Below are 15245 nucleotides of genomic sequence, written 5' to 3' on the forward strand. Positions count from 1 at the left end.
TGTATAGATAGCTCTGGCTAGCAATAGCATTTGCCGACTTTCTCCTACATTCGTTTACTCAAGTTACTAGTTTAATAACATTAACTGTGCTCAGATATATTTGCTAGTTCAAAAGTAATTCAAATATACTTTTGCTTTAGACATATTTAAGACTTGAGATAGGAGATATCCTAGGGGAATAACAAGAAATTTAACTACTAAAGCCAACTCAGCTATCAATGAAATATTTATACTATCTAAGAGCATGCGGTAGTCGGTGTCAGTTCGTATGTAAATAAGTTCGTTTTAGGTTCATAATTGCTTTGGTTGGGTCTTACGCACCGTTTTGTTTGGTGAGTCATCCGCAATCAGTTTTCCGTTGAGATACCATTCGACGTCCGCTTGGCAGGGGAAAACACGCGCATAGAAGAGGGCTTCGGCACCTGGAGCACACACCAACGGCAGCGGCGTCTTTAGCAGCTGTACGCTCTCTTCGGTCCGTGTGAGATCGCGCTCGAGCACGCACAGCTCGCCGCTGCTGCTGCAGTCACAGTCGCAGTCGCAGTCGCCGCTGCTGTCATCTGTTGTGGACGTGTACACCTGACAAGTGTAGATACCCGAGTCAATGTCGAAGGCGTCGTTGATGCGCAAACAGAGGCAACCATTGCCGTGATCGATGTAGCTGTGGCGTAATAGTTGACAAAGTTTTATTTAATTTTGGTTTTTTATCAAATTTTGTTAAATCTATTTTTCATTTAATGTCAGATACCACATAAATACAGGGTATTTTCTAGTCAAGACACTGCAAATCTACGGGGCATGATTCAATGCTTACTTGAACTCCTCGCTGTCGGGCAGAATTTCTCCATTACGCAGCCAGACATAGCTGTAGGGTTCGTCGCTATCGATGACACAGCAGAGATCGGTCACCTCGCCCTCCACGGATTTAGTTAGCTCGGGCAGCGGCTCGGCAATGGTAGCGGGTCGACGTTGTATATCAGTACTGGAGCCGTGGAACTTGACATCGACGGAGCTAACTAAAGGATCATGGTCTCCGCTTATAATGCAGGTGTAGACGCCCTCATCCTCCAGAGTTACGTTGTCCACGAACAGCATAGCTTCGTCCTCCTGCAGCACAATGTGTACCCGATCCGAGGGTTCCAACTCCATATTGTTGTGATAGAATCTCACTGACGGCACGGACGAGCCACGAAATCCACTTGCCAATGCCATGCGGCCGCCAATAGCTGCAAATGTAATTGTTTACTTGAGTAAAGGATTTAGAATTGAGGGGATTTGCTCACCTGTTGAGGGGCCCATGATGCGTCGATAGAGATATGCATTTCGTCTCGAGGAGGAGGCGCGCACGCTACGCGTCGATGGAGACTTGGAGTAGCGTGAACTGCTGATTACGTCCAGGCGAGCAGTGGCTTCTATGCGTCCAAAGTCATTCTCCAGCGTTATCCGATAGAGACCCGCATCGTCGAAGCCCACCTCATCGATCTCAATGAAGCGCAGATCATCGACTTCCTTGACTGCAATTCGTGTGGTGGGCGTGACAATGAGACCATCCTTGTCCCAAGTGGCCCACGGCGTGGGATGTCCCGCAATGGCGCACTGGAAGCGCACGCTATCGCCCTCCTCCACGACACGATTGTAGGGAATGGCTAGGAATTTCGGCGCTGAAATGCAGCGGGCATCGCTGCGGCGACGCTCCACTGAGCCCATTTGCAGATCGATGCTGCTGTGGCGGTAGGAAAGTCTCATGGGTGAAAAGCTTCGGTTGGGAGTCGAACGTGGCGTCGAACGCGGTGTGGAGTGTGCAGACAGGAAGGCACTTGGTCGTGTCAATTGACGGCTAAGCATATTCTCCTTCTCTTCGGGCACATCCACAATGATGCAGGCTGACGAGAGTGTGCGGCCAACTGAATTCTTGGCCACACAAGTGTATTCGCCTTCGTCCTCGGGATACACGCGCGGAATACTCAGCGTAGCTTTGACACCGTCAAACGACATCACGTAGTCCCTGTCACTGGGCACGACATGACCATCCTTCTCCCATATTATAAACGGCTCCGGCATGGCCTCCACATGACACTCCAACGAGATGGCATCTCCATCACAGCAGCGCAAATTCCGCAAATTGCGTACGAATCGCGGCAGTGTCTCAATATTACTAAAATGTAGATCAAATATGTTATTAAAATGTGCACTTTACCACTTTAGTTGACATCGTACACTTACCCATGTCGCGTGTGAACTTTATCCATGCGATTTTCTTTTAGTATATCTGTGATAAAAAAAATTAAAAATCAGTTTGGCGCACTTTTTTATGATTTACGTAACAGTTGAGCATTGCTGAACGACGTTAGCTACCGATACTTTATGGTAAAGCACACATACACACCATTAGATCGATCAGATCGTACACCCACACGGATTTGAAAGTATGTATACCTTATATATATACACTGCTATAAGTATATCCCTAAAATAATCGTGAATCATTTACGCAATTTAAATATATATCTACGAAACAGTTGAGGAGCACTGAGCGTGGTGAGCTAGCGCTAATTTATAGTTATATGTTTCAGCCCTGGTTGCCGCTATTTATAGCAACTCTTCAGAGCAGCCTGTTGTGTTTGTTGTGTCGGCTAAATTGGGCGACGCGTTTGCTCCAAGTGTAAATTTATGAAATAAATACAAATGCGTGGCCTAATCATAGTACCCATGGACTTGGAACCGGGTTTCCGCAAAGCAGACATACACAGCATACCCGTTATTAGTAGTGGAATGGTGTTTAATTTTTTTGCAACAGCCACAGACAACAAAATGTGAGTGCCGCCTTTATACAAACACACCAACACACAGAAACATACATATATACAGTTATTTATTTATATATCTGTTTATATGCAAATAGATGTATAGGAATAGCTAATGGTAAAATATTGTTTTTAGCTCTTCAGAAAGCAACGATTTGTTAATAGACTATGTACACATGCGCCGGCAGCCCGAGCTATGTGAAATAAAGGCTTTGGTTTTCTCTGCCTCAGACTTCGCCAATACGGAAACACATGCCAATGTAGCCGTTAAGGTGATGGAAGATTCAAATTCTCTAGCGGATGGACAGTGCAGCTTGTGCATAGGAGTTGGTAAGAAGATTTAAAATTAAATGAGAATAAAACTAATAATTCGTTCTATTTGCTTAGCTGTTTGTCCGCATGTTGTGGCGTTTGTCTTTTGGCTGCACAATAAGAGTACAGATAAAAAGCCTGCAGCTGTAATAGAATTCTGGGGCAATGAGCTGGAAGCGCTTGTTCAACCGGAACCCACAAAGGCAATGCGCATAAAGGACATGGTGCCCAGTCAAGATTTGAAGTCCGAAAGTGAAGAGGATGTACCCTGCTCTAGCGAGGACAAAGACCATGCATTTCTAGAATCTGTGCTCGAAGAGCTCGCCATCTGCGGACGTGATTCTGCGCTGTATCGCCAGTGCGTGGAAACAACAGACGAGTTCGAGTCGATACTCATACATCACATATTGTTGAAAGCAGCGGAATATAACATTTATGATGTGCAAAGTTTTATACAGCATCTAGAGCTGCAGGCACAAAGTGGACTCTTCGAAAGTTTCAGCGAAGTGACCAAAAGGCAGTACAAATCAAAGCTTTGGATAGAAGCGCAATACATGCGTATACGCTGTTCTATGATTCACATGATTGCCACACGCAAAGCTCCGGAGGAGGACGAACAGATCTTTAATATGCTCTTTTGCAAAGGACGCGACGAGGACATCGAGGATCGTGTTCAGCAGAAGCAACACAAGCGTTTCATATTGAAACAAACCGAAAAGTTAGAAAACAAAGAATATCTGGAATGTGGTCTGCTGCTTCACGAAAACTATCCCTATTTGTGTGGCGCACCCGATGGCATTACGGATGATCATATTGTTGAAATCAAATCACCAAAGACTGAGGAGGACTTTGAGAAGTATCTCGAGGCCCGCGAATCCATAGCACCCAAATACATGGCACAGATACAAACGCAAATGTTTCTAGCCAACGTAAAGAAGGCGCTGTACTGCGTGCTTAGCCCCACGTTCGAAACGAACGGGGCTCTACACTACGTCTGGGTACAGGCCGATCCCGAGTTTGTGGCCAGTTTGTTAGGCACCGCCGATGAATTTTGGAAGGAAGTTGTCTACCCGCGTCTCATCAGCATTTATCCACAAGCATTATAAGCAAGAGCAATAAATATAACTACAGCTAGCTGGCTTGGTAACAGCTTCTTAAGGAATCACTTGACTCACCTTTGGCGTAAATTTGCAATGATATTACAGCCTTGGCCTCGCCATGGCAATTGCTGGCTATAACTGAGTAAGTGCCGGTAAAGTCCAATTTGGCGCTGGGTATCTCCAAACGATACTCCGGCCCCTCGCCAATGCGTCGAAAGTGTGGCGCGTCCTTGTAGTACTCCGGCTGCAATTAAAGAAATAATAAATAATTTGTTTTTATTAATTGACACTTTGGAATGCTATAAACTGCAGCCATAAGGATCGTCACAGATCACTGAATGAATGAATCATGTGACTCTTATATGTATGTTCTTTATTCATGATATATGCATTGCAGCTGTTGCTGCTGCTGCTGTTGTTATTGTTGTTGTTGTGCACAGCTTATGGCCATATAAGCACAAAATTTAATTTCGCGACTGTCAATAGGAAAACTGGTAACTGGAACTCGTACGAGTGTGTTGCTGCTGTTTGTTTGTGTTTAGTAGTGTGTTGGGTTGCCCACCCTGACCTCCTGCTTCCTTGGTACGAACAGCGGCACGATTGTTGGCTAATAATTTTTTGCTCGTTTCTGTTGCTGTTGCTTTTGCCTTTTTGGCTTTGGCTAACAGTCGTAATTGTTTGTACAATCATGTTATTTGATATGGGTTGAACTTGAATTAGCGTTTGACAGCAGATCAGCTTTATAAGAACTAAACTGCCCATGTCTATATATCTACATATGTCAGCATGCATGTGTGTGCCTGTGTGTGTGTGTGTTAATTGTATAACGAGTGCGATTGACTGCGCTACGTGTGACGCAGGTGACAGGTAATTCGAGTAAGCAACAGACGCTGCTGTTGCAGCTAAAAAACTGCATTGTTCTGTCCCCTTTGGGAAAGGGGCATTACAATATAGTCACGCATGTAAAGTATGGGCATTACATAGTATAATTTTGATAAGAATTCGTATGCGTATATGGGTTCTATATATAGTAAAAGCCAGTGTTATTCAATGTATTTTTAAGTTGCGGTTTGATAACGGGTTTACTATAAAGTGATGAATAAATGTAATTAGTTATAGTTGTTATTATTTTTAGTCATTAATTATTTACTATACTCATGTGTGTGTGACTCTTTGTTAAACTACGTCAAAGTGATGTTTACTTAGGTAACTCATTCATCAGGTTGTTCATATCTTATCTAGGATATATTTAGCATATGTGGCAGGTATTTAACTTTTTGCCTAAGCATCTTTACCTTTTGCCAAATCTTGGATTTGTACTTTTTGAACACTTTGTTCGTTTAATTCGGATCAATTGTTGTCTTATAATATATCTTTTGAAGAACTATATCATTTTCGAAATTTATCCGCACGAACAACTGTTGCAAGTTGGCATTTCGCTTGCACTGTAACTGTTTGCAAATGGTTAACACTTTATATATATTTATGTAAATTGTACGGAAATCAAGATGGAAATTGTATTTCCTGAATGTGAGTACGAGCAGGGCCTACAGAACTAGCTAAGGCAGACTGTTTGGTAGTTCTATTTGACGTTGGCGCAGTTGCACTTGAATATTTTATTTTATTTTATTTTATGATATTGCAACGAGATACGAACGCGACGACTACGACCCACATTTGTTGGCGCCGCGTATGCAACTGACTCAAGCAACGTGGTGCTGCGCAAGCGCTTGGAACCTGCCGCTGCTGACGTCACTGCTTGACTGAATACTATATGTCTATATATATTATATAGATACTCACATTTAGAAAATCGCGCAGCCAGACAACGTCGGGCTTGGGATCGCCGACCACCTCGCAGAATATGATGACGTTGTCGCCCTCGTATGCTTCGCTCGAGCGTGGCTTCACGACGAACAGCGGCTCCTTGGAGTAACTGCAGCAGAGTTTCAGAATGTAAATCAAATGAGTTTCCCGCAATTTCTGGACGGAATACTCACGGCATGTCGCCAGTCTTAATGCTGGGTATATCGAGTGCGCGTTGCGTTGTTGCAGCTGCTTCGTTCTCTTCGATGGCCACACGACATATGGTCTCCACCTTGCCCACCACATTGGAGGCGACACACACGTAAATGCCAGCATCGCGTGGCGTAGCCTCGGCAATGATTAGCTCCACATAGCCCGTGGAGTCGAGAGTGGCTGATATGCGACGACTGGGGCGCAGACGCATGCCATTGCGATGCCAGGTGACGCCCACAGCGGGATAAGCTTCCACTTTGGTGGACAGGCGGATTTCGGTGCCCTCGCGGAACACATAGAACGGATCAAGTGGCACATAGAAGTCGGGTGAAATGTACGCGCGTATACCCTTGTCTACCACCAGACAGCTGTGGCAGGAGACAGAGCCCAGTTCATTCTTGGCTGTGCAGGTGTAATTGCCGCTATCGTCTAGCAAGGTGGCTGCTATTTCCAGCGTATAGAACTGACCCTCGGCCGTAATGAGATGTCGTCTATCAGAGCTGATTAGTTGGCCATCCTTGTACCAGAGTATCTCCGGTGCGGGATAGCCCACAATTTGGCAGGTGAGGCGCACCGGATAGGTTACCTGTACGCGACGATCGCGCAGGCGCATTGTGAAAATGGGCAGCGATTCTCCCAGTTCAGCTGGATGGCGTCCATGTGCAATTTCCTTCAGTCTCGAGTCTGCCTCGTATAGCCGTGGATCAGAGACGACTTGCAGCCGAGCAAAGGTAGAGACGCGCCCCTTGGAATTGGTTGCCTCGCAGGTGTAGCGTCCAGAGTCTAGTTCACTAACTGTAGAGATGGTGAGAGCACAGGTGGAGCCAATCTGACGTATCTTGACACGATCGGAGCTGCTGCTCAGCTGTATGCCATCCTTGTACCAGGTGATCTTTGGACGCGGCGCTCCACGCATATTACACTGCAGCGTAAAGGAGGAGCCAAGCAACGCCTTCACTTGGCCAGGCAGTATCTTGACAAACTCCGGCAGGCACTCCACGCCGCCCACTTGCAGCGGGGAGCTAGTCTGAACTGCCGGTCCCCAGCCATAGCGATTTTTAGGCGTCACACGGAAATGGTATTCGACGTTTGGTTTCAGATTGAATGCATCAAAGGAATTAATGGGCGTTAGACCTAACTCGCGCCAATAAGCGCCTCCCTCATGACCGACAATCCATGCCTCCACTTTGTAGGCAATGACCGGCGCCGAGTTGGCGCTGACGGGCTTGCCCCAGGACAACGAGATGTGGGTGGGTCCAGAGTCAACGACCAGCGGCTCCGTGGATATACAGCCAGGTGGATCTGTGTGAATTGTCAATTAAATATATCTTTTGGCAGTTCAAATCAAACACAATACGCCCCGGAGAAATATATATTTTATTTTCGTTTTTTTCTTTTTTCGACTACGTAAATGTATAAGCTGGATTGTTGTGCTTTATATAATACGCTAATTGTATACCATAATAAAATAAGTAAATAAGTCAATCGTTCAGAAATACTAACAAAAGATAAGTTAAATACACGGATAATTTCTTTATGTATTGGACAATCATTGAATCTCACAGGAAATTGCTTTTGAGAAGTTTCTTGATTAACGGCACAGAAGGCAAACAAGTTGGAGTTGAGGCGATCTGCAAAATATATTGGCAAGTCCATGCGCTATATATAATACTTGAGATAAATCTTAAAGTGAAACACGTAATTTTTTTGGTATAACAACGGACAAAATAGATGGGAGAGAAATGCATATGAAGAACATATGGAATGGCAGAACATCTAAAAGTACAGTCTTCAGGTGAAAGGCTGCTGGTCAAAGTGAAGATACAGTGGAATGGAACACGGACACAAATGACTATTATACTCAGATATGTAACAAAAACTTGAACTTAGAGTCAGTAAACTGAGTTGGGATAACTGCACACTGAGAAGAAACATTGGAATGGAACAAATGGAACAGAGACATGGGATTCCGAGTCAAAAACTTTATGGCACACAGCAAGATTATCATACCAAGAGAACAAACAACGGAATGGAACACTTCCAAAAGGCTACTCACCTCTGAAATACGAAGTTTCACTGTAACTGTCCAGGGGTTGGCCCCAGCGTGGTTGCGTTGGGGTTTCAGAGCGCGCGCGCGGGTTAACCTATATAAGTTTTTATTTTTGTAGTCAGAACGATATTATTGTTTATTTGAATGAACACATAGAGTCGGGAAAGTAGACTTAGAGCATAAATATTTTTGATGCATTTAGAGGGAGGCGTTTAAGTTTGCGCAAAGAGTATATATAAATATAATTGAAATAAGCTTTATTCTTTCTTTTTGGGCGTTTTAATCTAGAAAAAGCATAAAGAAATAGAGAGAGAGAAAGAGAATAGCAAAGGTTAGTTAGCAAAAGCATTAGATCAATAGCAAGACATTCAGGCACAGCGACAGCAGACAGCAGATAACAAGTAACACAACACAAGTCTTCGTAGGCAGTACGTACTGTAATTGTGACGAATATTCTGTCCGTGCCAAAGTCGTTGCGTGCAACAACGAAGTAGGTGCCGGAGTCGGAAATCTGCGACTTTTGCACTGTAAATCTGGTGTAGTCATCGGATACCTCTTTGCTAACCCGGTCCGATTGGGTTATATCCTTGGTGCCCTTCATGAACACCACTGTGAATGCCAAGCAAAATATAAATGAAGAAGCTCAAGAGTTGATACGTTTGAGAAGAGCTTACGTTTCGGTTTCGGATCACCCGCAATACGGAAGGACAGCGAGAACGGATCGCCGACGGCGATCTTCATTTCAGTTTCAGGCCTGGACAGGAAGAGGGGTGGTCGTTCGCTCTTCTCAACACCGACAGCGACATCGATGTTGACATTTGACTCAATGCGTCCGAAGGCATTCGAGGCGAGGCAAGTGTAGGTGCCTTCATGCTCAGCCGTGGCGTTCATGATAGCCAGCGTGTAGATGCCACGTTCGTTCATAGTTTTAACATTTGGACCCTCCACAACTTTGCGGCCACGATACCATTTGACTTCAATGGGTGTGCTCGATTGCATGAACTCAGCTGAGATGGCGACGGTGCCGCCATCGCATACGGTCTGATTGCCCAGAGGGGCCAGGAAGTGTGGCTTGTTGGGATCACGATGGAAGAAACCGTGCGTCTTCTCCAGAGTGAAACGTTCGCGTCCCACAAAGTCCACCTGATGGGTCATCTTGTTCTGGGCGCCCTCGTTGGTTGCTATGCAGGAGTATATGCCAGAGTCCTTCTCAACGGGATTGCGTATAATCAGCTTGGAGTAACCGTCGGCCTGATCAATTTGCTGATATTTATCATCATTATTAATAATCTCGTTGCCCTTCATCCATTGGATCTCTGGATGCGGTTGGCCACGCACACGACAATCCAGAACCAACTCATTCTCATTTAGAGAATACGTGTCTGTGAACAAAATATATATGAAATAGTATGATTAATAAATAGGATCACTGAGGAGATCTTGACAAGCGAAAGCGGTTAGAACAGCAGGTATACTGTATGCAGGCGTGTGTTTAGTGTGGACAGCTGCGCGTGTTGCTCGTCCTCAGCTGTGTGGAATACCTCGAATTGGCTGTGCAAATGTACTTGGCATAGATGCCTCTCTGAAATGCTTGTAGACGCGCAGCTGCGCATGGGTTAGGCTCTCGCCAAAGTCGTTGATGGCCGAGCAGGTGTAATTTCCACTGTCATCTGCCACTGCGGCAAAGATCTCCAGCGAAGCCTCACCATTCTGATAGACTGTCTGGTAGCGCGTATCCCTCGGTAGTGGCTTATGGTTCTTCAGCCACTCGATGTGTGTGTTCTCATCGCCAGAAACTGTGCACAGGAAGCGCACATTGGAACCTTCCGATATGGTGCGATCATGCAAATAACTGTGGAACAGTGGCTTGGTCTGAACGACGCTGCGAATGATGCGATTCCCAGCGCGTTGTAAGTCACCATTGCCGTTTACATAGGTAGCAGGACGTGCGTACTCATCCGCCAGCTCACGAGGCTGTGACTGAGACTGAGAGAGCATCACACTTTCATGCTCGTATGTAATGAGACGTTTTAAGTCAGCTGCTCGTATGCACGTGCTGATCGAGTCAATGTGGTCCGGATGCTCGGCATAGCAGGCAAAGATGCCGCAGTCCGAGGATATGGGATTGCGTATGATCAGTTTGCGTTCACCGCCCGGCTCATCCACAATCTTATAGCGATTGTTGCAGATCGTATGATCATCGCGCATCCAGGTAACATTGGGACGCCCGTGGACCTGACAGCTAAGCACAATCTCATTGCGCTGTGCATCGTAGGATTCTGGAAAGCAATTATAGTAAAGTTAGTAAAGGGGAAATAGAGAAAAATCCTATAAGACTTACTCTTAATGCCCTCCACAAAGCTTTGCGGCAGTCGACCGCTCGTCTCATCTAGTACAGTTAGCTGGCCCATGCTCTCCACTGTCTGCTTGCTGTTCCTGACCACGCATCTGTAGTTTCCACTGTCTTCGGCACGGGCATCGTAAATTTCTAGGCTGATAGCACCGTTGATATTGTAAATCTTGTGGCGTGCGTCCTTCGTAATGCGCTCGTCGTCCCTTAGCCAGTGCACGTCCTCAATGAAGCCAGTCACATAGCAAATTAGCTGAGCTTTGTTTCCGCTGCTAATTGTCATTGTCTTGAGACTGGTCTCCAGATTGAGCCGCAATTTGGCCTCCCTCGCCTTGGCCTTGGCCACAGCTGCTGCATTCTCACTCAATGCGCCTTGCGTGGAGTCAGCTTGCTTAACAGTCTGTGGAGGCTGATCGGCCACGGTTTTCTTATCAACTGCACGCTGTCTCACATAATCGGAGGCTTGAACGAATTTGCTGATCTTCATCTGACCATTCTCGCTCTCTGCATAACAGGTGTACAGTCCGGTATCCTCGCTGCCAAAGGAGGTGATGGTCAGCTGTTTGATGCTGTCACTAAGCTCAGCGAACTCATATTTCGCCGTATCTAGGGGCAGCAGTGTATTGTCTCGCTGCCAGTAAATGTTTGGCTTGGGACTGCCCGACACTTTGCACTCGAGCGTAAGGCGATTGTCTTGGGAATGATATGCGTCTGAAAGTTGTACACACAAAAAGACAGCCACAAACAGAATGAGACAAGGACAACATAAAATATGGGATGGGCCATTCTATTCTATTCTAGTATTAAGGACATTTGCTTACAGCAAACCTAAGTCGAGATACATACAACTATGAGCATCAACACTTACTTGGACGCACTTGGTGTCACATTAACAGACAAATAGACAAATAGTTACCCAGTGTTACGCAGATGCCTACCTTTGATGCCCACTGTGAAAGTGGGTGGGATGATTTCAACTTTACCCGTGCTATAAACGAATAGGTTGCAAGTGCTAACAATTTCATTTTCGGAGCCTCGGACACGCAGCGTATATTCGCCAGCGTCCTCTTCTGTGACGCCCACGAGATTGAGCCAAGCAATGCCATCCTGCATGGACATTTTGCTCTTGGGTCCGAAGGTAATTGGCTGATCGCCATGGAACCATTTAGCCGTTGGCTCGGGTCCATCGATGTTCACCATCCATTTGACATTGCTGCCCGACTTGACGGTACGATTGGCTAGGAAGTTGCGGAAATAGAGACGCTTCTTTAGATCTGGCGGCATGGGGACCTCGCGCCTGGAGCTAGTCGCCTCCTCATCATCATTCTTGGGCTTTCGGACTCTCTTCTCGGCCACTTCACCTTCAGCTGCTTCGCCTTCAGCAGCTGGTTCTTCATCCTCACCAGCTGGTTTGGGTGGCGGCCGTCCCTCTCTGGGTGGCGACATCGGACGTACACGAACGCGCGGCTCCACAGTGACCATATGAACAATTTCCGTTTGGCCTTCGCGGTTCTCAGCCTGGCACACGTATTTGCCGCTGTCGGCTGGCTTTGGATGACTGATGAACAGCTCGCATGTGCCATCATCGTGATCCACCTGGTGGTACTTTTCATTGTTCTCAATCTTTACGCCGTCCTTGTACCATGACACTGATGGCGTTGGCAGACCGCGCACATGCACATCCAGTTGGAGCTCGTTGATCTTGCCGTGCAGCGTGTCCTTGATGTTGCGCGTAAAGGTGGGCGGCACGTCACCAGTGCCTGGATCCGCATAGACCTCTAACCTGCAGGAGGTCGATGCCTCGCCAGTTTCGTCGCGTCCCCAGCACTTGTACTCGCCATTGTCCTCCTCGGTGGCGCTGTTGATCTCCAAAAGGCAGAGGCCCTCGCTGTAACGTCCTCGAATCTTGGGTCCATTTTGGATGGGCTCATCGTTCATGAACCACTTCACCTGGGGTTCCTTGGCTTCCAGGAAGCAAGAGATTTTTACCTTGGAGCCTTCGGCCACAACGCGATCCCTCATAGAGGTGGTAAAGTGAATGCCAATATTCTTCTCGCGTCGCTTGCTGGACATGCTAGCCGTATCGGAGGCATAATCCGTGGCTGAGGATACGCCCTCATCTTCGGGTTCGTCCTTCTTGCGGCCACGACGCTTGCCCTTACCCTCCTCACCTTCAGCTTCGGATTCGCCGCCTGCTGGAGCAGCAGCGGGCTTTACAGCTGGCTTTTCCACCTCCTTGGGCCGCATCAAGCTCTTGTCCGCATGGAACACGCCGTGAATATTGTCCGCAATATGCGAAGCCTTGCCCTCAAATAGGACATAATGAGAAATTTCCATTTTGCCAGCACGACTCTCCGCCTTGACTACATATTTGCCGGAATCCTTGTTATCCGGCCGATCAACGATTAGCTCACATGTGCCATCCTGATGCTCGATTATCTGATAGCGACCGCCACTTTGAATCTCAATGCTGTCCTTGAACCACTGCACCTGGGGCGTAGGCTGTCCCCGCACAGCTGTCTCCAGTATAAGTTCATTCGAGTTCAGGTGATAGGTCTCTGGAGGAGGTAGACGTAGTTGAAGCCTTTCAGTAGTCAGTGGTTACATAAACACGCAACACAAAAACCCAACAGCACAACATACAGCGCCAAAGCCATTGCATAATCCCGACAAACAATCGCATTGCACAATTGTCAATATCTTTGATCTATTCATAGATCCAATTAGCTATCGAGTCAGTCGACCGAGACGAGACGAGACGAGACAAATTAGATGCGTTTGGCTCTTACCTTTCAGCGAGCGTATGAACACGGGCTGCACATCGGTGTTGACCTTCGGCTGATAGACATGCAGCACGGCCGATGTGGTGATCTTGCAGAACTCATTCTGGGCTATTATCGTATAGGTGCCAGAGTCCTCCTCCTGTGCGTTTATGAACTCCAGCACAGCCAAGCTGTCGCGATTCATGTTGCGTATACGCGGTCCGTATTGCACGTTTTGTTCATCCTTTTGCCATTTAATGGTCGGCTCGGGTCCGCCAATAACCGCTTGCAATTTGACCTTAGAGCCTTCAGCTACATAGCGATTAGATAGATTGACCGTGAAATAGAGCATTTGCTTAGGTGACGGGTCGGGCATGCGGCTGCGTCGCTCATAGCCGCCCTCGCCGCCTTCGGGCTCGTCTTTCTTGGGCAGCTTCTTCGGTTTGGATTTGCTGGCACCCTCGCCTGTATCCTCCTGCATGGCTGATAAGATGCTAGAGCGGCGTGACGAATGTGTGGTGTCGACAACAACCGTGTGGGTGGTCGACTGACTGCCCAATTTATTCTGGGCGGTGCAGACGTAGATGCCGTTGTCATTCACAGTTGGCTTGTTAACGATCAGCTCGCAGACGCCATCCAAGTGCTCGATTTGCACGACACGATCGTCGAGAACAACGGGTATCTGATCTTTCGTCCACGAGATAACGGGACGAGGATTGCCTCGAACTTTCGTATCGATAATTAAATCATTTTGGGAGGAGTGATACACATCTAAGAAGAAGATCAAACAATTCAATCAACTGTCTGAGCAGCACAAACTATTTTTATACATGCTCGACCTCAATCGAGAACTGTGATCGTTGGAAAACAATCAGTTTCGAATTTTGGCTAATGCTCGTGTTGGCGTTGTAACAAGAAAATGAAGAAGACAACACGAAACGCAACGGATGCAGTTGTAGATACAGATGTAGAGTCAGATACACAGACACAGATACAAAGACAGATACAGATACGTAAAAATACCTCGCAGGGGCAGGGCAAAAATGGGTTCGGACTCGTCGCCATCAGCTTGCGCCGCATACACCTTGAAGTAGCATGAGGTCTCAATTTCGCTTAGATCATTTTTGGCCACGCACTTGTAGACGCCCGAATCGGCCGAAGTGACATTGTTGATCTGTATAATGGCTTTACCCTCTTCGGATAGATTTTTTATATTTTCGCTCATCACTAGCCATTTGTCATCCTTCATCCAGCGTGTATTTGGATCTGGGCCAATTACCGTTGCCGCAAACTTCACAGTTGTGCCCTCCAGTGCCATACGATCGCGCAGCTGCGTGGCGAATTGTAACTTTTGCTTGGCTGGTACGAGTGGCTCTGGTGGTGCACGTGCCGCCTGTACACGCTGCTGTTCGGCCTCGATTTCGGCACGTTTCTGATCCGATTCGGCCTTGGACTTAAGCGCCGCATCCATGGCCACTCTGGCCTGCTTCAAGCTGTCCAATTGGATTCTATCGCGGGCATGGAATATGCCGGGCACATGATAGTGCAGATTCTTGGCCACCTCAACGATTTGATTGATTTGAGCCTCACCGATTGAATTGATGGCTTTCAGGGTATAGGTGCCGCTATCCTTATTGCCAGGCTTATAGATGAGTAGCTTGCAGACGCCATGCGCCTCCTCGAGCATCGTGAACTTATAGCTGGGCTTCACCTGGAAGGCGCCACGCCACCAGGTGACAACAGGACGTGGCACACCGTGCACGTGACCCTCAATGGTCAGTTCATCATCGCGCAAGTGGTAGTACTCTATAGAATATAGTGACAAAGCCTATGAGTTACAGAGATTCA

General features: G+C 47.0%; 2 protein-coding genes across 27 annotated transcripts in view; one reads left to right on the forward strand and one right to left on the reverse strand.

Annotated features, from left to right (window-relative positions):
• Nucleotides 1-15245, reverse strand: part of LOC111598806 (myosin light chain kinase, smooth muscle) — a 47265-nt gene that overhangs the window by 6547 nt on the left and 25473 nt on the right. For 21 of the 26 annotated variants that reach the window (XM_030225467.1, XM_030225471.1, XM_030225465.1 and 18 more), the window contains 12 exons: nucleotides 10627-11346; nucleotides 9827-10564; nucleotides 8960-9667; nucleotides 8722-8894; nucleotides 8292-8379; nucleotides 6217-7537; nucleotides 6020-6152; nucleotides 4292-4460; nucleotides 2224-2269; nucleotides 1284-2155; nucleotides 815-1226; nucleotides 322-661 (listed from right to left, as the gene is read on the reverse strand). In XM_030225467.1, coding sequence (XP_030081327.1) covers nucleotides 322-661; nucleotides 815-1226; nucleotides 1284-2155; nucleotides 2224-2269; nucleotides 4292-4460; nucleotides 6020-6152; nucleotides 6217-7537; nucleotides 8292-8379; nucleotides 8722-8894; nucleotides 8960-9667; nucleotides 9827-10564; nucleotides 10627-11346 — 5720 coding nt within the window. Of the gene's footprint in view, nucleotides 1-321; nucleotides 662-814; nucleotides 1227-1283; nucleotides 2156-2223; nucleotides 2270-4291; nucleotides 4461-6019; nucleotides 6153-6216; nucleotides 7538-7582; nucleotides 7867-8291; nucleotides 8570-8721; nucleotides 8895-8959; nucleotides 9668-9826; nucleotides 10565-10626; nucleotides 11347-11573; nucleotides 13194-13424; nucleotides 14169-14420; nucleotides 15204-15245 lie in introns of those variants that run through there. The other 5 variants (XM_030225488.1, XM_030225486.1, XM_030225484.1 and 2 more) reach the window with 4 other exon arrangements.
• Nucleotides 2583-4298, forward strand: LOC111598808. Its single transcript, XM_023314231.2, has 3 exons — nucleotides 2583-2813; nucleotides 2941-3134; nucleotides 3192-4298. The coding sequence occupies exons 1-3, from the start codon at nucleotides 2686-2688 to the stop codon at nucleotides 4220-4222; spliced, it is 1353 nt and encodes a 450-aa protein (XP_023169999.2). The 5' UTR covers nucleotides 2583-2685; the 3' UTR covers nucleotides 4223-4298.

Source organism: Drosophila hydei, unplaced genomic scaffold (assembly GCF_003285905.1).
Source record: "Drosophila hydei strain 15085-1641.00,03,60 unplaced genomic scaffold, DhydRS2 tig00008134-arrow-pilon, whole genome shotgun sequence".
Lineage (NCBI taxonomy): Eukaryota > Metazoa > Arthropoda > Insecta > Diptera > Drosophilidae > Drosophila > Drosophila hydei.

Bases quoted from the DNA above. Each gene is read 5' to 3' on its own strand.
- LOC111598808 (XM_023314231.2), top strand. From the start codon at position 2,686: ATGCGTGGCCTAATCATAGTACCCATGGACTTGGAACCGGGTTTCCGC. The intron at 2,814-2,940 runs GTGAGTGCCGCC...TATTGTTTTTAG, and splicing joins ACAGCCACAGACAACAAAAT to CTCTTCAGAAAGCAACGATT. The intron at 3,135-3,191 runs GTAAGAAGATTT...CTATTTGCTTAG, and splicing joins CAGCTTGTGCATAGGAGTTG to CTGTTTGTCCGCATGTTGTG.